The sequence below is a fragment of the Crocuta crocuta genome, unplaced genomic scaffold (genome assembly GCF_008692635.1).
Source record: "Crocuta crocuta isolate KB4526 unplaced genomic scaffold, BGI_CrCroc_1.0 scaffold144, whole genome shotgun sequence".
Classification (NCBI taxonomy): domain Eukaryota; kingdom Metazoa; phylum Chordata; class Mammalia; order Carnivora; family Hyaenidae; genus Crocuta; species Crocuta crocuta.
In genome coordinates, this window is record NW_027529669.1 from 1,627,701 (window position 1) to 1,652,240 (window position 24,540).

Genomic DNA, 24,540 nt, shown 5'->3' on the forward strand with positions numbered 1-24,540 from the left:
TTTTTAACAGCAAAAATTGGCAACAGCCTAATTGTTCATCAGTAGAATGAGTTAATAAATAGTATTGTATTTATACAAAGGACTATTATCTAGATTTCAAGCAAATAATCAGAGTCACATGTCTACTTGGCTAAATCTCAAGAACATAATGTTGACTAAAAAAAAAAGTGCCGACTGATACATCATTTATGAAAACTTAAAAGACTGTGGACATCAGTCATCAATAGACAAAACATGGATAAACACACAAGATTGTATTTTTCTCTGGAGAAATGATAGAGCAGAATAGGATCAGGAAAGGAAGCATATGAAAATGTAATAATATTTGTAACTTTTTTTTCAAATCCATAAAAACATGGACGAAATACTGGAAAATGTTTAATTAAATGTGAGTGATACTACATGGGTATTCCTTATATTTGTTTTCTGTTTACTTGAAATATTTTCTAACACTTTGTCTTTTTAATGAAGGAGTTTGTGGATATAGCACTAAAAATGCAAATCCCTGTGTCTGTCTGTTCACAGTACTATATTGTGGGTGCTATCCTTGCCCACACTCCTTGTTTATCTTGTCCTGTACCTTCTCAAAACTCTGTGGGAGCCACAGCTAATGGAACTAGGGATGTTTTCAACTGACAAATCCCACTTACTCTGGCCAGTGTCCTACTGAGGAACAAAGACTTGAATTACATAGATTTCTTTCCTTGATGTTTGGAATTGATGTGTATTCCCTCAGTGGGACGCAGAAATAAAGTGTTCTTTCCTGTCATTTTGGGCCACATGCAATTTAAGGAGTAAGTAGATGAACCTGGTCTACAGAAGTAGGTGAGACTATGAAGAGAAGCCCAGTTCTTGATAACTCATTTCTTATGGAGCTCTCCATTTCAGGTTAATGTAAAGTCAAATTAAACTTTGTTTTCCGTTTGCAGATTTGATTAAATATTTATATTCCTACAATTACCTCCTCCTCACTCCCTTTTAACTTGAGATTTTGACTCTGTAGCCTAAAAAATTATTTAGAAAAGATAGAATAACATGGTCTTTAAGTCAATAATCAATACTAAAGGTGAAAACATATTTTAACAGTGAGGGAGGTCAAAAGTGATTTCTGTACTTGGGAGATAATTTCTGGTCTTTGGTAAAACTCTAAAACAGATATATTTTTAAAGGTAATAATTTATCACTGGGGAAAAATTATACTTGTCAATATTCAAAGCTATACCTTACCACTTCCACCCATTTCCTATCCCCACTGCTATCTAAAAAGAAAGAGTATTAGAAATGGCTTGTGCCAGTTGGCAAGCAGCAGGTGTTAGACTTTCAGAAATTGTGAGCTGATTGTTAAACATGGCCATTCTTAAAATTTGAATTATAAAAAATTATAATAAAACAACTTGCATTAAAAACAAAGGAAATATACATCAAACTAGAAAGCTTCCACACAGCAAAGGAAACCATCAACAAAATGAAAAGGCAACCAACCTACTGAATGGGAGAAAATAGTTGCAAGTCATATGACTGATAAGGGGTTAACATCCAAAATATATAAAGAACTCCTAGAACTCAATGCAACAAAAGAAAACAAAAAACAACAAAACAATTGAAAAATGGGCAGAGGGTCTGAAGAGACATTTTTCCAAAGAAGACATACAGATGGCCAACATGTACATGGACAAGCTGTTCAACATCACTAAATATCAGGAAAATGCACATCAAAACTACAGGAAGATATCACCCTTGTACACTCTTGGTGGGAATGTAAATAGGTGAAGCCATTGTGTAAAACAGTATGGAGGTTCTTCAGAAAGTTAAAAGCAGAACTACAATATTATCCAATAATTCCACTTCTGGGTATTTATCCAAAGAAAACAAAAACGTTAACTTAAAGGATATATGTACCCCCACATTCATTGCAGCATTATTTGCAATAGCCAACATATGGAAACAACCTAAGTGTCTATTGGTGGATGAATGGATGTCTATCTTATCTTATCTATCTATCTATCTATCTATCTATCTATCTATCTATCTATCTATCTATCTATCTATCTACCGGAATATAATTCAGCCATGAAAAGTGTGAAATATTGCCATTTATAACAACATAGATGGATCTTGAAAGTATTACGCTAACTGGAATAAGTCAGACAGAGAAAGACAAATACTGTATGATTTCACTTACATGTGGAATCTAAACAATAAACAGACAAAAACTAAAAACAGAGTTCAGAGGCACAAAGAATAGACTGGTGGTTGCCAGAGGCAGGGGCTGGGATGGTGGTGGGTGAAAATGGGGGAAGGGAATCAAAAAGTACAAACCCCCAGTTGTAAAATAAATATGTCATGGGAAGGTAAAGCACAGCATGGTGACTATACTTATTAATACTATACTGCATTTTCAAAAGTTGCTAAAGAGAGTAAATCTTAGAAGTTCTCATCACAAGAAAAATATTCTGTAACTATGGATGGTGATGGATGTCAACTTAGACTTTTATGGTGGTCGTTTTGCAATACACACAAATATTAGATTATTCTGCTGTATGTCTAAAACTACTGTAATGCTGTATGTCAATGACACCTCAAAAATTAAAAAAAGAGAAATGCTTAAAACTTATTACTTCCTGATTTTTGAGGAAATATTCTACAGTATTCAAAAACTATCACCCAATTTAGTAAAGAAATTGCTCACATTATTGATCCACAGTTACATGTAAACTACAATAATTTATCAATTGCAGCCATATGCTGGCTACAGATACAAGAGTTCAGCAAAACTCAGTGAAAGCATTCTGTGAGAATAAGTTGGCTACACAGAATTTACAATAGAGCATTTTGAATATTTTATTAATATTTGTAAATTGTGTGCTACACATCCATTATATCAGTGAACACACACACATATACGTGTATATGTGTGTGTGTATGTGTGTCTGTGTGTGTGTGTGTGTGTAATTTATTCTAGGAGCAGCCTAGAAGGGCCATATTGAAATTTCATAAGAATTGGTCTGTGTGTCTGTTTTTGTGCCAATACCATACTGTCTTGATGATTAGAGCTTTGTAGTAGAGGCTAAAGTCTGGGATGGTGATGCCTCCCATTTTGGTTTTTTTCTTCAATATTACTTTGGTTATTTGGGGTCTTTTGTGGTTCCATACAAATCTTAGGATAGTTTGTTTTAGTTTTGAGAAGAATGCTGGTGCAATTTTGATTGGGATTGCAACTAAGCTTTGACAAAGTGGGAAAGAGTATACAATGGAAAAAAGACTCTTTAACAGATGGTGCTGGGAGAACTGGACAACAACATGGAGAAGAATGAAACTAGATCATTTTCTCACACCATGCACAAGAATAAACTCAAAATGNTGAGGGCTGATGGGGGTGGGGGAGAGGGGAAGGGGTGTGATGGGCATGGAGGAGGGCACGTGTCGGGATGAGCACTGGGTGTTATATGGAAACCAACTTGACAATAATCTATTTAAGAAAAAAAAAAAAGAAATGGGATTGTCGGAGACAGAAAATAATTGATAAGCAATTTATTAATCCTGAGAATTGAGCACTTTTGAAAAAGAAGAGGCAAGTAAGGAAAAAAGCAACACACGCTTTCATTAAAAAATTTTTTTTAAAGTTTTATTGATTTAAGTAATCTCTCCACCCAGTGTGGGGCTCCACATCACAACCCCAAGTCAAGAGTAACATGCTCTTCCCACTGAGCCAGCCAGGCACCATACTAGTATTTTGCTATAGAGAGCAGTAGGGAGAGGAAGAGGTGAGATTTTTGAGCAGCTACTATGAGGAATTTGGATAAAGGTCTTTAGAATATTTTGCTATGGGGGTGCCTGGGTGCTCAGTCAGTTAAGCATCCGACTTCAGCTCAGGTCATGATCTCACGGTTGGTAAGACTGAGCCCCACGTAGGACTCTGTGTTGACAGCATGGAGCCTGGAACCTGCTTCAGATTCTGTGTCTCCCTCTCTCTCTGACCCTCCCCCAGTTGTACCCTGTCTCTCTTTCTCTCTCTCAAAACATAAAGGTTAAAAAAGTTAAAAAAGGAGAGAATATTTTGCTGTGGAATATGATATAATTCCTCTTTAAAGGACTTTAATAAAAATTTACATTGTTTTCATCTGTTTCAATTTTTGTGTTTCCTTTGAATACATACCTAAACTTAGGGGGCCATGAAACATTTGAGTTATATTTAGGTTACACAAACATTTTGATCATAAAACTATTATTTGGAGTCAAAATGAGTTCACTATGAATAAACTGTGCCAAATTGCCTTAGTTCTAATGATAGCATGGTTATACTAGCATAGCTTGACAATAACAACAAAAATGACAATACAATTGTCACTATCAATAATTATTGCTTTTGATTGTTGATAGCTGTTCTATATTTTTTTAATTTTTTAAATGTTTTTATTTATTTCTGAGAGAGAGAGAGAGAGTGAGTGCATGAGCACGGGAGGGAGAGGGAGACACAGAAACTGAAAGAGGCTACAGGCTCTGAGCTAGCTGTCAGCACAGAGCCTGACGTGGGGCCCGAACCCATGAACCGTGAGATCATGACCAGAGCCGAAGTCAGACACTTAACTGACTGAGCCACCCAGGCGCCCCTGTTCTATATTCTTTACATGGACTAATTTGCTTAAATATCACAACAACCTGATGAGGCAGATAAAATAATGTCATTATTTTACAGATCAGGACATGGACCAAGAAAGGTAGAGTAACTTGCTCCCAAGCCCACAGTTGGCAAAATTTAGTAAGATCAGAATCCAGGCAATCTAGCCCTGAAGATCTTACCGTTAGTGAACTATATAACACTGCAAAATTGCCCAACATTAGCAATGTAAAGTAAAATTCATCTTACTCTTAGTTTCTAAAGGGCACGGATAACAACCTAAAGATAGCTCTCTCTCAGGGTGCAAGAAAGCTGCCTATGTCAGATTTCGTTGCCTGATTTCATGAAAGCACTTACTGAGCATCTGCTTGTTTCAGACATTTCAGGAGAGACAAAGATGAAGATGAATAAAACATGATTCTGCCTCTGAAAAGCTTAAAATCCAGGTATACGCCACTTTTGTCAATCTCTTGAATGAAGTCAAGAAGTAAATCAAGTACGTCCCAAAACTGAAATAGGGTTTAAAGTGATTCAAATTCAAGAATCTCCTAAGAACTTCCACTAGTATTCTGAAATTAACAAGTGTCACAGGAATGAAATATAGGACTGGAACAAATCCATTTTTATAGATGCTTTTGCACAGCATATCTAGAGGTTTTAGGATTAATCTTAAGACTAAAGTGCTATTAAATTTTGTGATGTACTCTTAGGTTATAGTAAGAGAAATAACATGTCCAGAACAAGAAACTTTTTTTTTTTCTTGGAGCTCTGCAATGGTCAGCCATCTTGGCAGTGATTTTTTTTTTTTTTTTTTAAGTTCAGGCCATAATATTTTAAGAGGGACATTGAAAACTGTGACTGGAGAAAATGGAAAAGGATAACTAAACCAAGTCATATGAAGGATGGCTAAAGCAACCGGGGATGTTTAGCCTGGACAAGGAAGGCTCAGAGAGTATATGGGATCAGATTCCAAAATATTTGGAGGGTTGTCATGTGGAAGAAGGAGTCAACTTCTGAGCTGCTCCAGAAAGCAAAACTAGCACAAACCACCTGAAGGTTATCTCAGGTTAGTAAAAGAAAGCTGGGAGTGTTGAGCTATTAAAAATGGATTGGACTTCCATGGGCTAGAGATAGGGGTCCTAGAGAGGATGTTGTGAGGAAGGCGGCTTGAGGTGGGCTCTTGAACTGCATCATGTTGAACTATCTTCCAAAATTAAAATCCCATGATTTATAATGGCATAGCACAAACAATTCCCTAAACTTTTAAATTCTTTTTTTGAATGTTTATTTCTTTTTGACAGAGAGAAAGAAAGAGAGAGCATGCGCACACGATCTGGGGAGGGGCAGAGAGGGAGGGAGATACAGAATCTGAAGCAGGCCCAGGCTCTGAGCTGTCAGCACAGAGCCCAACCAAGGAGGCGCTTGGACCCACGAACTGAACTGTGAGATCATGACCTGAGCTGAAGATAGATGCTCAATCGACTGAGCCACCCAGACACCCCAATTCCCTAAACATTTAGAATGTATACACAGGAAGATCATATTTTCCCCAAATATGCCAAAACTACAATTAAACATATGAGTAGCAATTATCTTTATATCCCTCCTAGAAGCAAAAGAAGCGGTGACATTTGGGTCATGAGAAGAGAGGAAATAAATGGCCTGTACAATTGCCTCTGTGCAGAGAAAGCCTGGGAACTACAGGCATAAGCCCCGGGCATCTGCTCCATGGAGAACAGGGAGCTGTTTTGATACAAGGAAGGGAACAGAGAAGGAATACAAGGTTTATGCTAGATGCAGCTTTAAATCCTTCAGCACAGGGCCTAGCAGTCATAAAAAAGCAAACACAAGTCAGTGAAACCTTTCCAGAGGTGATGAATAGAAATAGAACATATTACTCTCGTCGAGATAAATGTGACATGCTACATCCATGCACTGCTTCTACAGCGCGGGCCACAGACCTTCCTCTGTGAAGAGCATTTCAGGCCTGGGGAAGAAGAAAATGCAACCGGAATGTGGGTGAAAATTCTGGCACGTGGATCTTCAGGTAAATTACACAAGCCAGATTAATGCAATTGGCAAGTGGGCATCTAGACACGGAGTATTGAAAGGGAATCCCATCAAAGACAGGAGGAGCGAAAGGGAGCTGGTACAATGGGCTGCTCTAGGCTGGTTGAATATAGGACAAAGTAAGAGAAGAGATGGAGATTGCCAACCGGACAAAGCTCAGTGGAGAGTCCAGAAGCATCAAGGGGAACAGACCTTTGCTTAGCCAACAAAAGCCCCAGATAAAATCCTAACCACACTATGCAATTTATTAAAGGTTTTCTCTTCCCCACCAACCAACCAGCTTCCACTAGTCTCAAGCATTCTTTCTGACTTATTTCATTAACATTTCCTTCTTTTTCTGGAGTGGTCAGAGCCCCAGGGAAACTCACTCTCTCTCCTCCCCCTTCTCCCCTAACCAGTGGGGCATTGAATGAGAGCCAGAGTGTTGTCTGTGTAAAGAGAAATTGCAAAACCACAAATTGCAGAAAATCGTTACTGCCAGAAATCGAAAGGAACACACAATATCACCATGCCTCTTAAAAAGCAATTGCGCATTTTACAGGCCTCTGGATAATTCAGGTTTGTTTGGCAACTTTCTCACCCATACCACCCAGAAGACAATTCTCTTCCACCAGAGGCAGTGGTCCCAAAGAATATTTGTAGTTAAAAAGAAACAAAAAAAGTGGGTGCAAGTCATTCTAGGGGCCTGCTTTGGCCCAATACGGTTCTATTTTATTCTATTGTGTAGTGTTGATTTTAAGATCCAAAGTTTGCCCCTCCCAGAATCCCAGGGATTCCTGCTGAGACAGAGAGAGCCTCCAATAATGTGACAAGAATCCCTTAAAGACACAAAGCACTTTCAGATGGCAAAATCTTTGTGAAATGTTACCTTATGTGATTATCATAACAGCCTTTTGACAGAGGCAGGAAAAATGTTTTCCCTTTCTCCTCCTCTAACCCATAATAAGGACACTTCAAAACTGAGGGGTTCAATAACATTCTCCAAATCATACCACTTGTGACAAGCCTTCTGAGTTTTAGTCCTGAGTTCTTTCCATCACCTACCCCTTTCTCCATGTGGGCATGTCTTCCTGACTTGGCTATGGCTGCCCTCCTTTGGAGGAGTTGGGATTTTATGTGGCCCATACACATTTCCAGGCCCTTGACTTGGAAAGCCTCCTGCCATTCACTACAGATCAAGCCTTGTCTGAATGCGTGCTGATTAGGTTGTCTTCCATTTGTATCAGCTGTATAATACAATCATCATTGGGACGTAATGCCAACTCCTGAGGGCTGATTGAGTCTGGCTGCCAAAATGAACCCAACTCACAATTGCCTGGTGATTTTAATGTGTTTCTGTGACTCCATGGGTCAGACCAACTCCCCACCAGCTTAGCTTAGAGATGATGTGGAGAGGTGTGAAGAACTCTTTTTGTCTAGATGGTGCAAAACTGTGCAAAGTTACTTCTCAGAGAATTTACTAATAAAAGGGGTCACCAAGCACTTTGTGTGTCCTTGAGAAAAAAAGTGCGAAAGTAAAGTGATCCCAAATTAACCTCCTAACGTGAAACAGCTAGCCATTTCTCCCCCGACCTGGGAGATACAAGGTGCTTCCAACCAGAACTTTGATACAGAGATCTTGAGGTAATAGTCATATATGTGTTCATAGTTGCATACTTGCAAATGACTGAAAATGCAATCTTAAACTACCTTCCTCGTCTAATTGTCACCATGAACATATACCAAGTATCTCTTAGTATTTAACATTAAATCATTTAAAATCAGTGATAAGCCCAAGTAGACAGATGCAGTATGAGAAAGAGCTACAGAACATGAATATGGAGGAAAGTAAACACAGACTGTTCTCCTGAACAGTTTCTATGTTTAAAAGAAAGAATACGGTCAAAAGTTAACATGTGTACAAATAAACACTTATGAAAAGGGAGACTTAGTCCTAAAATCTAACATGGCTTTTTAGGTAAAAGCTGCTTAAAATATTCATAACATGCAGGTGTCTTTATAATGCAATAAAGACCAAAGTGATAGAATACAGAAATTGACATTTTAAAACATTCCAGTGAACGCGGAATACTTTGACATAAAATCTGAATGGTTTTAAGAGTGAATGTTACTTGGGCTAGTGTTTGACTATTTGGTATATAGCAATGGGATCAGTCTATTCTAGAGAGCAAACAAAAGATATCACCCACACATTCTTGGTTTACTTGGCTCATCTTCTACCTTATGGTTGTTAATCTCCTGTTTACTTATCTGTAGTTACAAGAAACTCACTACTGTTTGAACTACTTTTGAATAGCTAGAGTCTTTATCCTGAATTCACATCCATCCTCTGCTTTTTGAACTTGAGTATTATCAAATTATTCCAGAAACAGATGGAACATTCATATTTTGAACTCCCAGTTCGGACCTAGTGTAATTTTATTTGGTCTTTTAAAAAAGAGAGGGATTGTAATTTGGCTATAGACACTGAGAGTACCAAGAGTAAAGAAACATAATACACAGGAGATTCGTTCTAGAAAGAACACGGGTTTACAGAGTGGCTGCAATGCAGTACACACAGGAAGGCATTATTAAGATAACTACCCTGCTATTAAATGTGAAACAGCCTGTGACTGTGAGGAGTGACCGGGCAAAGAGTAATAAATTAGCCATTTGAGAGAACCTGAATATTCAAATGTTTGCTGTCACATGATCATCATGTCCAAAAGAATACTGCCTAATTTCTCCTCCTCACTTTTTTTTTTTCCTAGCTTTTTAGATGCAATGTAGCAGCAGCCATGATTGGGTTCAATCTGTTTCCCAAACGGTTTATAAAATACTGAACGATGCTATACAAACCAACAGTGTGAAATACTAGATTCACACTGCGGCTGCATTTGTTGAGCCAGGCTTTAAAAAGGCAGCAATGTGAGAAGGGAGCCTTAACGATGAGGAGGTTTTAGGAATTATAGCAAAGAGTAGGAAATGTACTTACATTTTGCTGCAAGTGAAATGCCTGTCTTTAAAGGGCAGCCTCTGAAACAAAGAGAAAAAAAAAGAGTGTTAAAAAAATGGAGAATAACCTTCAGAATGAAAAAGGCATTGGATTGCCTTTGAAGGTATAGCCACTGACTGAAAACATGAGGAACCCGGAGATGAAAACATTTTTATTGGGGAAGTCTTCTTGGAGGCAAAGGGAGAAATAGCCCACAAAGAAAACATGTAAATCAACTCCCATATCTCACGGCATCCTCAGCTCCCTATCCTGGGACCATCCTATAATTTCGAGATCCCTTGTTGCTCACTTTGTCTCCCACATCTGGTCCTGGCTAGGGGAGAAATATGGAGAGTCTAGATGCCTAGTTCAATGGCTTAGACTTGTCATTCTCTGGCTTCTGGTTCATACTGACATTGCACCTTATTCTCATAGGCCCAGTTCTGACACATTGCTCCATTAAATTAAGCTCCTCCTAAAAATTATGCTCTTCTCAATTCATGCTTATTTGGGTAAGTGGACAAGTTTTCTTTTCCAAGGAATAAAAAGCTTTTCTGGGGAATACTGGGGTGGGGGCACTGAAATCGATGCCAGGTTTTCCTTATTCAAGATGGCAGTAAAAGAAGAAACAATTAGACTGAGCCTATGCTTGGAAGGAGTTTGCCAGTTGTGCAAGCAATTTGTTCAGTGTGGCAGCCTACCAGACAACTCAGTTTGTTTCCAAATCCCTTTTCCCCCACTTTAGATATACTGTGGTTATATCCAAAGGGGTCTTTTTAAGAGTAGTAGATTTAATTGGGAATGGCAACTAAGCCCCTATCACTGATATGAACAATCTGTGTGCTGAGATTCACATGATTTGGACCGTCTCTAAGACCGAACACCCAAGTCATGGTGTCCTGAGACCTACGGAAAGATCTGCCACACTCCCTACGTGGACCTGGATAAGTCGGATTTGTCACTTTGGTGAGCAGTACTTTTCCAAGCTCTGCCATTTTTAGTAACAGTGTGACTTTGGCAAATTGATTCAGCTCTGGGATTGATAGAAATAATAATGTGGCTATTTCAAAAAGTTGTTGTAAGAGTTAAGTGAGATAATGCATGTAAAATAAGTGCTACCTCGTGTTTTGCTGTTATTGTTATTATTACCAGAAGGCCTATTTGGGAAAACAAATTAAGAAGATATAATCAGTCAATGACATTGGAGCTGGGAGGGTGGCTATGGGAAGTGGTTTGCTTGGGTAAGATGTCTCCTCTCTTGGCAATCTGTGCTGTACCTCTGACCCATATTTCTCTCCCACACTGCCTTCCTCCACTCCTTGTTTCTCTAACCACTGAGTATAATTCGAGTTAGATCAACATCCACCCTGAAAAATCCCTCAGTGTTTTAGCAAGCCACTGAATTCCACATTTACTCTCCATGGCCATGGTTGGGGTAAGGCTCCTAAACTGACAAATTGTTAAACTATTGAACTATTGATCCCAGAAAGAATTGGCATAATTCTTCTTTCAGACTTCTTTCCATGAGGTAGGTGCTTGATGCATTTCTATTGAGTCGACTATTTTAGATGGATCCTATGGTGTGACTCAATAAGATGTCATATGCGTCACTGACTAGGAGTTAGAAACACTGCTCTGACAGACAACACACACCCCCACCTCTCCTTCCTCCAAACAAAAGTGTACTGAAAATTCTTCTCAAATTGTGCACCCTTCAGTTCCTCTAAGGAACTTGTTGCTAGGAAACAAATTTAGACAGCTCTCACCTGCTGAGGAAAGTTTTTACTACTGCTTCAGATAACAGGTTCTGCTTTAGCCACAGAAGTATTAACAAAGAAAACTGTCTGTTACTTCACAGATTCATTGGACAAGAGCTCTTCATTTGGGCAACAATTTCATGGCAATATCATTGATTACTCTGAAAACTATTCAGAGCTGTCCTTGAGACTGCATTATGAAGCTACCTAATGCAGTGGTACTGATCATTTTTCTTGGGGTACAAAATAAAAACAATCAAGAACAGTGTGGGTGGTGGTGAGGTCTTACAGACTACAGAGGAACATAAAAGCTTGCTTTGGCTTTTCTATGCTTATTTCCATATTAGAGAAAGACAAACCTGAATTCTTAAAGAAAAGAGCCTTTAAAATGAATAATTAACTCATTTGCTAAATGTGTATTTAGTGCCTGGTTTGTGCAGCACACTGCGCTAGGCCCTGAGAATACATTGCTTGCCCTCATCATGATAACATCTGTCTGGCAGGGGAGACAATTGGACAGTTTGGAGGGATCGCATGATGATGTAATGCAAAATCACAAAGTGGTCAGAGAGGAGGGAAGGTGGTGGTCTTCGATGACCCAGTATAGAAAGAGAAATCAGGGAAGTCTAATTGGGAGGAGTTGTGGTGAGAACATCTGAAGAAAAATCCATATTTAATAATGACTGTTGACATTGCTGAATCTTAATGCATCAGGAACTGTCCTAGGTGCTTTTGCATGTACTGATTGACTTGTTACCGCTAACCACCCTAGAAAGGAACTATTCCCACCTCGGGGTAGGAGTTAAAAAGCCAAATGGAGGTGCCTGGAGCACCTCAGGCAAAAGGACATCATCAGGGGCATGGGGCCCCAGACAGGAGGAACTGGCTCCCCTTCAGGGACGGAGAGACCAATACCACCATTTGCCTTATTTAGCATACCCTTCAGCAAAACCTGTTCTTTGACCATGGGAGTCCTTAAAGAATCATAGAGGGGACCCTTCTGATATCAGTCCTGGATAACTTAAGTTACAGAAGGCTTGCCTCTATGCCCCCACCTTGTGGGGATGCAAGGTCCTCTTGTGTCTCTGCCCTGAACCACACCCACCTGGTACCCCTGAGTCACCCTGAGAGGACATGCTAGGCCAGCATTTGGGTCATGGTCACACATGGGCCTGATTCACGTGGAATGGATCTTGTCCAAAGCCCTTGGATGTCCTCGGTCTCCTTGCTGGGAATCCAGGTTCCTGGGTCACTGGAATTTCTCAGTTGATGGTCCTGGAGCAACTGATCTCTAGGCCAAAGTGTTCAACCAAGGGATTCTTCACACCACCTATTTATCTTAACTTCTTACCCTGGTTCCTGTGGCTGATCCCATCTGGCTATTATTTGTAACCTACAATTGACACTCATTAAAAAATAGACCACTTAGTAATTTCAGAACATTCTATGCCGATTGAAGTATCTGGTTTGAATTGCCTGCTATTTAAAGTTTTCACAATATGCAAAAAATTGTATCGATGCAAGTATAACTGTTTGAATAATGTAACATATGGAATAAAATCTCCTATATATCTACTCCTTTCTAAAATGCACAATAAAAATTAAGTAGTTCCTATATGTCCAAGATTATAAATTTTGAGATGAAGTGGCCACCACTTTCTTTTTCTGAATTTCAAACAAATTCTATTTTATGTTAATTTTACTTATTTGCTTATTGCTATGGTAGGAATACTTATTCTCTACTTCACACATTCCCAGGAGTGCTGAGACCCAACAGTTTGTTTTTAAATTACCTTGGAAATTAATTTAAGAATGAACAGGGCACCTGGGGGGCTCAGTCGGTTAAATGTTCAACTCTTGGATTCAGCTCAGGTCATGATCTCACGGTTTGTGGGACTGAGCCCCGCATTAGGTTCTAGGCTGACAGCATGGAGCTTGTTTGGGATTCTCTCTCTCCCTCTGTCTGCCCCTCCCATCCTTTCAAAAATAAATAAATAAACATTTTAAAAACACTTTAAGAATGAATAGATGTCAATACCAACATTTTTGGAGCCATGTTTCCTAGGGCAAGGGAAACAAAAGTAAAATTAAACTACTGGGACTACACCAAAATAAAAAACTTCTGCACAGCAAAGGAAATCATCAAAAAAGTGAAAAGGCAACCTACTGAATGGGAGAAGATATTTGCAAGTGGCATATTTGATAAGAAGTTCATATCCAAAATATATAAAGCACTTACAGAATTTAATGTCAAAAAAAACCCAAATAAACTGATTATATAATGGGCAGAGGATCTGAATAGACATTTTCCCAAAGAAGACATACAGACAGCCAACAGACACATGAAACAATGTTCAACATCACTCATAATCAGAGAAATGCAAATCAAAACCACAGTGAGATATTACCTTACCCCTGTCAGAATTGCTAGAATAAAAAAAGACAAGAAATAATAAGCGTTGGTGAGGATGTGAAGAAAAAGGAACCCTTGTGCACTGTTGGTGGGAATGTAAATTGGTGTGGCCACTGTGGAAAACAGTATGGAGGCTCCTCAAAAAATTAAAAATAGAAATACCATATGATCCAGTATTTCAACTACTAGGTATTTACCCAAAGAAAACAAAACCACAATTCAAAAAGATATATGGACCCCTATGTTTATTACAACATTATTTATATAGCCAATATATGGAAGCAGCCCAAGTAACCTAAGTGTCCATCTATGGATGAATGGACAAAGAAGATTATATATATTATATATTTATAGAATATATTTATAAATATTATTCAGCCTGAGAAAGAAGGAAATTGCCATTTGTGATTTGTGACAAGATGGACTGAGATGGACCTTGAGGGGGTTGTAGTACATGAAATAGGTCAGAGAAAGTGTCCAGGTGTCCAGCGGCAGATGAACAGATAGAGAAGTGCTACACACACACACACACACACACACACACACACGCACACATACATCCAGGAATATTACTCAGCCATAGAACAGAATGTACTCTTGCCATTTGTGACAACATGGAGAGATCTAGAAGATATTATGCTTAGTAAAATAAGTCAGAAAGAGAAGGAAAAATACCATAAGATTTCATTTGTATGTGGAATCTAAAAAAGAAAAGAAACGAACAAACAGAAAAAGCGGAAAAAGAACCATAAATACAGAGAACATTCTGATAATTTCCAGAGGAGGGGGGAAGGAGTGGAAAAAAGAGGTGAAGGGGAGTGGGAGGTACAGGCTTCCAGTTACAGAATGAATAAATCACAGGGATAAAAGCCACAGGATAGGCAATATAGTCAGGGGTATTGTAACAGTGGAAAAAAAGGAATGAATGGATGCAGGTTTTATATAAGGTAGAATATGCCAATTATCAGGTAATAATAATAATACGTCATAAATGGTGGATCTCCTCTTCACTTTGATCAAGTGTTCTTTACAACCTGAGACTATGTGCTACAGGCACAGGGATCAGATGTTGAGTTCAAGAACCCATGGCTCCCACACTGGAGGTAGAGGCAATGGTATCAGAGGTTCCATGAGATGGAGTCTCAGTTCCTCCACTTATTTCTAGTGTGATGTGCAGCCAATTATTTAACCTTATGTCTTTTGCTCTTATGAAAGCACATACACATACATCGATGTTTGTGTACCTCACTGCCTGTATCTATAAAAGGCAAATAAGAGCAGCACCTGCACCTCCTCTGAGATTGTTGTGCTTTTTAGAGGAATATGCATACTGAGGACTTGGTAGAGACTTTGCCCATTTTAAGTGCTTAACATATGACATTTAGGATTATCTTTATTGAGTCCAAACTGAAAAATTACTGTAGCAAGAATTACACTTCCCATTTGGATCAAAATATTCTGTACTAGTTCCTTAAGTGGTTACAAGAAATGTCATCTCCAACTTCTTTTGTGTCTGACTTTGGGTCTTGATTTGAACCAAAGTGGGCTCTTCTTTAAAAAGTCAGAGTGGATTGGTTTTTTATGATTCTTAATAATTTTTCTCACAGTAGTTTTTAAATTTTTTTCCCACTAGTGTTTTAAGAATTTTGTAAACATTTCTAATTGTTTCTCTTTTGGTATTGGAATTCCATTGTCTTTTCTTTTCTAGTCTTAACTCTGCCTTTTCCAAGAATGCAGCAAACCCTTCCATATCCTTGCCATATTTACTTACAAATGACCTCTTGTGTTTTGATTTGTTCTAGATTTTTGACTTAAAAAATTTAAAGAAGCAGTTTCTTTCTTTCTTTCTTTCATTCTTTCTTTCTTTCTTTCTTTCTTCTTTCCTTTCTTTCTTTTATTCATTTATTCACTTATTTATTTATTTTTGAGAGAGTGAGAGAGAGTGCATGCAGGGGAGAGACAGAGAGAGAGCGGGACATAGGATCTGAAGTGGGATCTGCACCAACAGGCTGACAGCAGAGAGCCTGGTGTGGGGCTCCAACTCATGAACAGTGAGATCATTACCTGAGCTGAAGTTGGACGCTCAGCCAAGTGAGCTCCCCAGGTGCCCCAAAGAAGCAGTTTTTATTACAGAAGATTTGGAAAATACACGAGCACTAAAATGAAGTAAAAGAGTCCACAGCCTCACAGATTTATTCAGAAGTAGATAAAGAGTTGAGCATCTTGCCTGACTCTCTAGCCCCATTTTCCAGGGATAATTATTGTCAATAATGTGTGAGGGTATCATTCTACACTGTTTTTTATGCTTATGAAAACACATGTACATACATAAACCTTTATAAACATACAAACATGTGGTTAAAATGTTTTTAACAAAAACAAGATCATGTTATATAATTCTCTATATTATGCTTTTTGTTCTCTTTTCAGTGTATTTGTGGAGATACATTCCAAATTGGTATATTTTTTTAGTGGCTAAATAGGAATCCATTTAATGACATGCCCTACTTTATATAACCAATCCCATATTGATTAATGAATATTTAGATTTCTTGTGATTTTTTGCTATGACAATTAGCTTTCAATGAGCAAGCATTTTGAATATTAGTTTTTGGATTTGTGCTCTTATACTGTGGGATAGTTCTTAGAACTGTGAGTACTTTATAATAGGGTAGGTAGCTTGATATTAGTAGGAGAGTCCCAGATTAGTCTTCAAGAAGGTTGAACCTCTTCACCCTGTACCAACAATAAGTATTCTTCAGATGTATCTTTCACTTTGCACTCATAATTTCTATTTCTTTGCGTTTTTCTTCTCCATGTGATAATTCTTCCATCTGAGCTTCAAGATACTTAATTCTGTTTTTAGCAATGTTGCTGAGTTCCAAGAAGTCTTTTTTTTCCCCTCTTTCTCTCAGATTGTTCCTTTGTAATAACTTTCTCTACTCTCTCTGGGAATTTATGTTACTTTCTTTTAGAGTTCTTTTTATTTCTTCCTTTAAGGATACCTCACAGAGAGCTACCTGTTCCGATGACGTTGTTCTTTCCCTCTTCAAACTGCTGAGTCATTTTTAATGCTTTGTGCATTTTCTCTCCCCGTCAACACTGTTACCTGTCTGCACACATCCAGATCTCCTCACCGAGGCCCTCAGCATATATGCGGGTAAGCTGGCGGGGGTTGGGGGTGTGTCTCCTAAGTAGTAGTGGATCTCCAACTGGTGGCAGGTAAAGGAAGAATCTTTTCTTAGTGAATGAGCTGACAAGTTGGGATCCCTCCACTGAGTGGTATAGGGAGGTCTATGACTTTTCAGGATCCTCCTGGCAGATAGTGAATCTAAGAGTTCTCTTCAAGTTATATACAATTGATATAATCTTTACTTATGGTCTTCTCAAAACCAAAGCACAAAGCAACAGTAATAAAAAAAATACTCCAAAGCAATATAGAAATTTCTTTTTTTTTTAAATTTTTTTTTTTTTTAAAATTTCTAGGAGAGAGAGAGAGAGACAGCGTGAGCAGGGGAGGGTCAGAGAGAGAGGGAGTCACAGACTCTGAAACAGGCTCCAGGCTCTGAGTCAGCTCAGAGCCCGACGCAGGGCTCAAACCCACGAACCGCGATATCATGACCTAAGCGAAAGTCGGATGCTTAACCGACTAAGCCACCCAGGTGCCCCTAGAAATTTCTATGTTGAAGCCAAGTTAACATGTCAGACCAAGTGTACCCTCTAATCTTCAGGATAAGGACATTAAGAGACTCATATAAACATGGCACTCACAGAAAACATGTCAATAATATTATGAATTATAGCCTATCTTGCATATGGGCATATTCTGGCAAGTAATTGTGTTACACATACCACTCAAATAATGTATGTTAATTATCAATAGCAACAAAGTAAGCGGTCCTTTTTTTTTTTTTTAGTCAACCATGTACTTGTTTAGCAATTATGTATCAGATGTTTAAAACGTGTTCTAGGTTTTATATATAAAACACTGACAAAACTCAGTGATTGTTTTATCACCAAGTGATTTGTGGTCTGTGTTGCATGAAAGACCTATCAGAAAATGACTCCACAATGACGGTGACATGTGGTAAGTACTGGGGTAGAGCTATGCCTGTGATATTAAAGGAGCAAAGGAGATTCTTTCTAAATCAGATTAAGACAGATTTTTCCAAAGAAGGGTTAAAATAGGTTTGTGAAAGAAAGAAGTTAAGTGTTAAGTACATTTGGGAAACAATGGGTTAAAGATAGTTAAGTGGATCTTTCTATTATAGTCTTTTTCAGAGCTTTTAATAGTCAATTATTTATTACAAACTCCAAGGAGCAGTAATGTCCTGAATGTATGGGACTGAAGAATCCTTCTTCCAAGCATTCTGAGGGACACACTTGGGGAACAATGGCCTAAGTAGTCCAAGGGAGCTCTCTTGGAGGACTAGCATTGGAGATGAGACTCCAAGATGAGCAGGTGTGAGGCGGAAGAGGTGGGAAGAACAACCTATGTAAAGGCACAGAGACAGGGCATAGCTGTGGTAATACTAAGTGGTTCCAAAGAGCTAAGCCAAAGAATGTCATGTGAAAAAGTGACCAGAGGTAGGTCAAAGAGATAAACAAGAGTCAGTCAGATCATTCCATCCAGGTAAAGGGTTGAACTTCAGCCTGAAAGCAAGAGAGGTATTTAAAAGTTCTGACACAGGAGAGAGGTATGAATAGATTGCTTTGTCAAAAACCCTGGTGGCGCCTGGGTGGCTCAGTTGGTTAAGTATCTGACTCAATTTCAGTTCAGGTCATGGTCCCTCAGTTCATGGGATTAAGACATGCATTGGGCTCTGCGCTCACAGTGCGGAGCATGCTTGGGATTCTCTCTCTGCCCCTTCCCTGCTTGTGCTCACATGTATACACACACTCTCTCTTTCTCTCTCTCAAAATAAATAAACATTAAAAAAAAAAACCCAAAGCATCTCTCTGGTAGCAGTATAGCTGTGCATTGTAGCAAAGTTGCCTGGAGAAAGGAAGAGTAGTCAGGAGGAGTTCTTGAACTAACCCAGATATCAGCGTTGAGGGAATGAGCCAGGGGAGAAGGATGGATGGATGGATGGATGGATGGATGGATGGATGGAAAGGGAGGAAGGCAGGAAGGGAGGAAGAAGGGCTAAGGAGGCAGTGTCTGCAGGACCAGGAGGCCAGTTGGATGTGAGGTGAGTGGCAGGTAAGGGTTAGGTGACACTAGGTAGATGATACAGTGATAGAGCGATGGGGAATACAGGAAGAACAGGTTTGGATTGAATCTAATGACTCACTAGGAGGCAGGATTCAGGTGAAAAGGGATGAAGTCCTGAGTCAAAGCCAATGCTTAGACGTGTTGAAACGGAAGAGCCATTGGAAGATGTAGCTGTTAAGATCTTAACATGTTAATTTATTAGAGATACTAACAACTCTAGGAATCCAGAGGTTAGGTAATTATTCCTTAGGAAACACAGATCTCATTTAGGAATTCTATACCCCAAGCCCCTCAACTGACAAAAAGATAAGTATAGATTGTTTTTAAACAAAGAAAACATGGTGAAAAAATGTTTTAAAACCAAATGGACTAGCTTCTTCTGCCTTCTATATGGGGGTGAACTTACTCATATGGTGGAAACACAAATCTCTATTTTTTCAGGGTTTCTCAACTTTGTTACTATTCACATTTAGGGTTAGATAATTCTTTGTTGTGGTGACTGTCCTGTGCATCACAGAATGTTTGTTTAGCAGTGTCCCTAGCTTCTACCCACTAGATGCCACTCTTGCCTGATTGCAACAACCCAAATGTCTCCAAACATTGCCACATGGCCCCAAGGGGCACAACTGCTTTCTCCCCCTACCTCCTGCCTGGTGGTTCCTGGTGGGAACCATTACTCTGAACTTTCCCTTTGACAAACTGTGGTGGCATTTGGAAGAACTCTACTTGATGCCACTAAAAGCATAAAAGAGGCAGAGGAGCAGGCCTTTTGTTTCACGGTAGGTATTAACGAGTTTGCAAATGCAGAATTGGCCTAGACCTTGAGTAGATGGTATGGGAGTTACATTCTCCTATAGAAGAAAGTGAGAGGAACTGAATTCCTAAGTAAACTGAGGGCACCTTGCTGAGCAGCATGGGGGCTGATCTCTTACAGAAAAGAAAACAGTGAGAAATTCCTGATGGATGGATGATGGAGAGCATTGAATGACAGGGATGCCTAATCATTCCTAAACTAGTCACTGTTCTGCAGTGGTGTTAGACACCCCCCTCTACCCCCATCATTCCAAAGTCTGAAAATGGGGCCTCAAGCCAGACATGACTATGAGAACATCCTCTCAGGGTTTTGCAGACATTTTCCGCATGGGGCTTATGTCACTGTCCTCACCATTGTCACCCTCTACTCTCTCTTATACTTTCCTTTTTGTTTCTTCCTCTTCTTTCACCACATCCTACAGTAAAAATGTTCATTCTTTGAGGTTAATTTCTTTAACTAGAATTACCAGTAGGCTTAATTTACCAGTGGGATGCTGGATTCCTTAAGTGCAGGTGGATAGACAGACCCTTAGGCTGGACTGCACAGAGGTCATCATAGAGATCCTCTCACCTTGTATGTCTCTTTACAGATGGGTAAACTGAGGTCTGGAGGATTACAGTGCTTTGTTCTAGGAACAAAGCTTACTTAGGTCTTTTTGGTTCTTGATTCTGTGCTTTTTCTAGCAGAACACACTGCCTAGGAAGTCACTTCTCTCTGATTAGCTGGTACCAGTCTCTAGAAAGGTCTCTGATTTCTGTGTTAGCAGCTTCAAGGTAATAACCCTGCCAGAATTAAAAAAAAAAAAAAAGCAAAATACAAGCTACTTCACTAAGGCTTCACTCCTAGGATCTCCTAAAACTTCAGATGCACTCAGATCTTTCCTCCATGACATCATTAAAATATTATCTGGCTCAGAATATTTTCTACTTCTAATCACTTCTCAAATTTTTATCTCCTGTCAGCTGACAATATAGACTCATAGAGCCCTTTTATGTCTCACAGGCTACTGTCCAAACCTTATAATTAAATAATGAGTTTCTAAGGATTAATTATTCAAATGTCAAAAAGATGACTTTTGGTGAGGAATGAAGTATCTTTCAAATTTACGGTAGATAATATGAAAGCCGATCAATGGCCAGTGTTTACATTTCTAGCCATCAATTTTAATGAAACATTTCCTTTGAAGTCACTTAGGGAAAATCTTGAAGTCCACATACATAAAATTTAAAATCACACTGAAGTTCTTTCTTATAAAAGTGACCTCATTTATATTGATCTAAAACTCTTCCAGCAAGAAAGCCATGGCTCAAATTCCTATGAACCAGAGCACAAACCCAAGCAACTTCTTATTCATCTTTTTTCCTCTGTAGTGTCTAGCAGAATATTCAATACATAGTGACTCTTTAATAGTTCATGGCTAAATGAATCAATCTCTGGCTCTCCCTGCCAACAGGATCCTGTCTGCCCAGCAGCCTCCATCATCCACACCTGTGCCCGGGACACATTACATAATTTGTAGGGCTCAGGGCAAACATGAAAAGGTGGGGGGTCCTTGTTCTTAAATGATCAAGAATTTCAAAACAGTGGTGGTGGGGCATTAAATTAAGCATGGGGCTCTATGCTACTGCAGCAGGTGTCTGCCCATGGAGCTGGCCTTGTCTGTGTCCAGACAGCTTCTCAGCCTTCGGATTCCTTCATGCCTGGTAGTTGTACCTCCTGTGCCACGTGAAAACCCATGCTTGAGCTTCGTTAGCCTCTTTTTTCCCATCTCGATCAGATCCCTCTCTCTTGGGTCCATGCCCTGTCTAGTCCCTTTCATTGTTCTCTCTGGATCCTAACTCTAAGGCAAGAAGACTGACCTCTGTCATTGCCTTCTCAGTCCATCTCCTCACCTGAGTGGAAACCAGGCTTTCCTACCTCCATAGTCATCTCCAATATGGGCACTGTGGTTTCTACCTCCAAAGCAAAATTCTATCTATCTGCCCTTCAGCCCTCATGGCTCTTCCAGACCATTTTTTTTTTCATGCTGCTCTTGCTGCACATTAATAGCTTGCACTCTGTTTTCCATATTCTGTTCTTTACCATCAGCTGCTCTCTGTGTCTCACTTCTGCCTCCCTCTGACTCCAGCATGGGACTCTCAGTTCTCCCTTGTATCCCACCTTTCTTGGTATTTATAATGTCTGCATTCATGACCCACCTGGCTCCCTGATCTCAGCGCAATGATTTCCACAAAGCTGATGACCTTTACCAGTCACTCACTGGCGTATCTCAAACCCCATTGCTACTTGTAAGATGTATATTCTAATCATTGGACAACTTGAAAAATACAGAAGGCAAAAAGCAAGAACAAACAAAAAAACCATTCAACCAAACAAAAAATAACCACAGTCTATCATTCAAAGGCATCCACTGTTAGAATCCACTGTCTTTTTTTTCTGTGCATAGAAAATTGGAAGTATAAGAATTGTGATGAGTCTGGTACACAAAAATAAGGGATGTTGATCTCATCTGGGGTACCTGTTTATTAGAGAAGGCTATTCGAAGGCTATTAGAGCTGTTTATTAGAGAAGGCTATTTAAGTTGAAATCTGGAAGCTGGAGTAGAGTCATTTATTGACAGGGAGCAAATGGAAGGTCACGTAGGCAGAGGCACAGCTTATACAAAAATCCTGAGGTAGGAAGCAGCATATCTTGTTTGAGGACCTAAAACAAAGCCACTGAGTAAGAACAGGGTGAGATGAATTACCTCAAATTATTTACTTCAGCCTTAATTTCTTTCTCTGTAAACCAGAGATACTAGCCTTCCCCTAGGATTGTTGGAAAGATTAAATGTGTTCCTGTGTGGAAAGCACTTAAAATAGCACTTGACACATAGGTAAGCTTTCTTAAGACAGAGGAAATGTATAGATAGACTAAATAGTCAGTGTGGAGGAGAAATATCTCCTCTGCCTCCCCATGTTCTCCTGGAGGAGACTTCTATATGCACACCCATGAGTGACAGATTTTGGAGTAAATACATCTAGTTTCTCTTCACTCCCTTTCTTCTCCATCTGGAAACAGGTTAACTTATTAGACCATATGAAGACAGATGTCTGCCAGGCCATGCCTCCATACTGCCTCTTGTGTGCACAGAGTTCTGGGTTCCTGTGTTAATGCTGCAAGTTAGGTGTGTGCTCTTTCAGGTCCAGCTGTGACTGAACAGGTGAGTCACATGAATCTAACACTGGGCTCCAGTCTCTTCAGTTCAGTGGAGGGCAGTGGGAAGCCATGGCTGGGCTTCTCCATTGAGGTTTCCTACTTGCTCTACGTTTTAGATTTACTGGGTATTCCCCAGCTATCAGTGAAGTTGATACTTTGATACTCATTTAGTGAGGAAGAGGAGGTGAAGGGCTAGCATTGTGATCCCCAACACATTAGTTCTGGAAACCTTAAGATTAAATACAAACATCTGGGGAGCAAAGAACTTAGACATGAGACCACAGATATTGGTACAACTATTGTGACAGGGTTTTGCATGAATTGGCTGTGCCAGCCTCTGTTTCTGACTTGTTTTGGTGGCACTGGCTTGTAGTAAATTGCTGCTGAGGCCAATATTGGATGTTTTGGATTTTAAGTAGCCAAAAATTTAAAAAAAATCAATGAATAAAATAAAATAAAATAAAAATAATCCAGCTAGATTCCATCTAGTGTAGAGAGAATGAGAGTGAGTGGTCTGGCCTTCAGGTTTAGTGCTAGTCTATGGGAACACTGCTCAGTTGATACAACTTGAGATCCCTTCTATCTTGTTTGGAATTTGCACAGGCTCAAGGGGGGCTATAGAAGACTGGTTTCCTGATTGGTATGGCTTGCCCACAGCCTCCTGGGGCTCCCCTGCTAATGGTCTCAAATTAGGTTCTTTTTCATTAAGCTTATGTCTTAAATAAGACCTGATATGATATGGATTTAAAAGACCCAGGCCCAGATGATAGTTAAAGAGGAGTATAGCTCCTTATTCATTTCTCCAGGCATTTGATTGGGAAGTTTATGTAAAAGGCTGTTTTCTTGAACTGTTTCTGGGATAGATTTGCTTAGAGATGTAAGGAAGAATGGAATTGGGCTAAAACACAGGCTTTGATACTGCATTTAGATCACAAGTTGTTGGAAATGAAAGAAAATGAAGGAAGATGCTATGACTGAGTGGAAGGAAAAAATTTACTTCTTTAGGAGAAATGCAGAGATTTTAGAGGCGAGGTTGAACAGATACAAACCTAAAACATTTTAAATGCTCTTAAAGTTGGGAGTTAGAAAAGAGGCATGATTGAGGCTTTAAAAATCCAACAAAAATTAAAGAAAGAAAACAAAGGAGACTAACACCCCAGAGGATGCCCATATGTGAGGGACTATTGGAAGCTGCTCAAATGGAGGGATGGGAGAGCCATGCTGGATGTTGTTACAGACATCTGGACAGGACTATGAAGGATGGCTAGGAAAATCAGGATGGAATTCTGCAGGGTTCATTTCACTAGTGCCAAGATAACACCATTGTTGAAAAAATGATGCAGGTGCAGGTGGGTTACCATTAGAAATTGTAGCATCAGTCCTTAATGGACAGTTCAGGGAGAAAGACTGAGCCAGTCTGAAGTGAACTGTACCCTGACCCCTAAGGGAACATTTGGCAATGTCTGGAGACATTTTAAAAA

The 24,540-nt window shown here is 39.4% G+C and overlaps 1 protein-coding gene across 2 annotated transcripts in view; it reads right to left on the reverse strand.

Moving 5' to 3' along the window:
• ANKFN1 (ankyrin repeat and fibronectin type III domain containing 1) overlaps nt 1-24,540 on the reverse strand; it is a 459,719-nt gene that overhangs the window by 231,828 nt on the left and 203,351 nt on the right. For both annotated transcript variants that reach the window (XM_077762871.1, XM_077762870.1), the window contains exon 4: nt 9,663-9,703. In XM_077762871.1, coding sequence (XP_077618997.1) covers nt 9,663-9,703 — 41 coding nt within the window. The remainder of the gene's footprint in view (nt 1-9,662; nt 9,704-24,540) is intronic.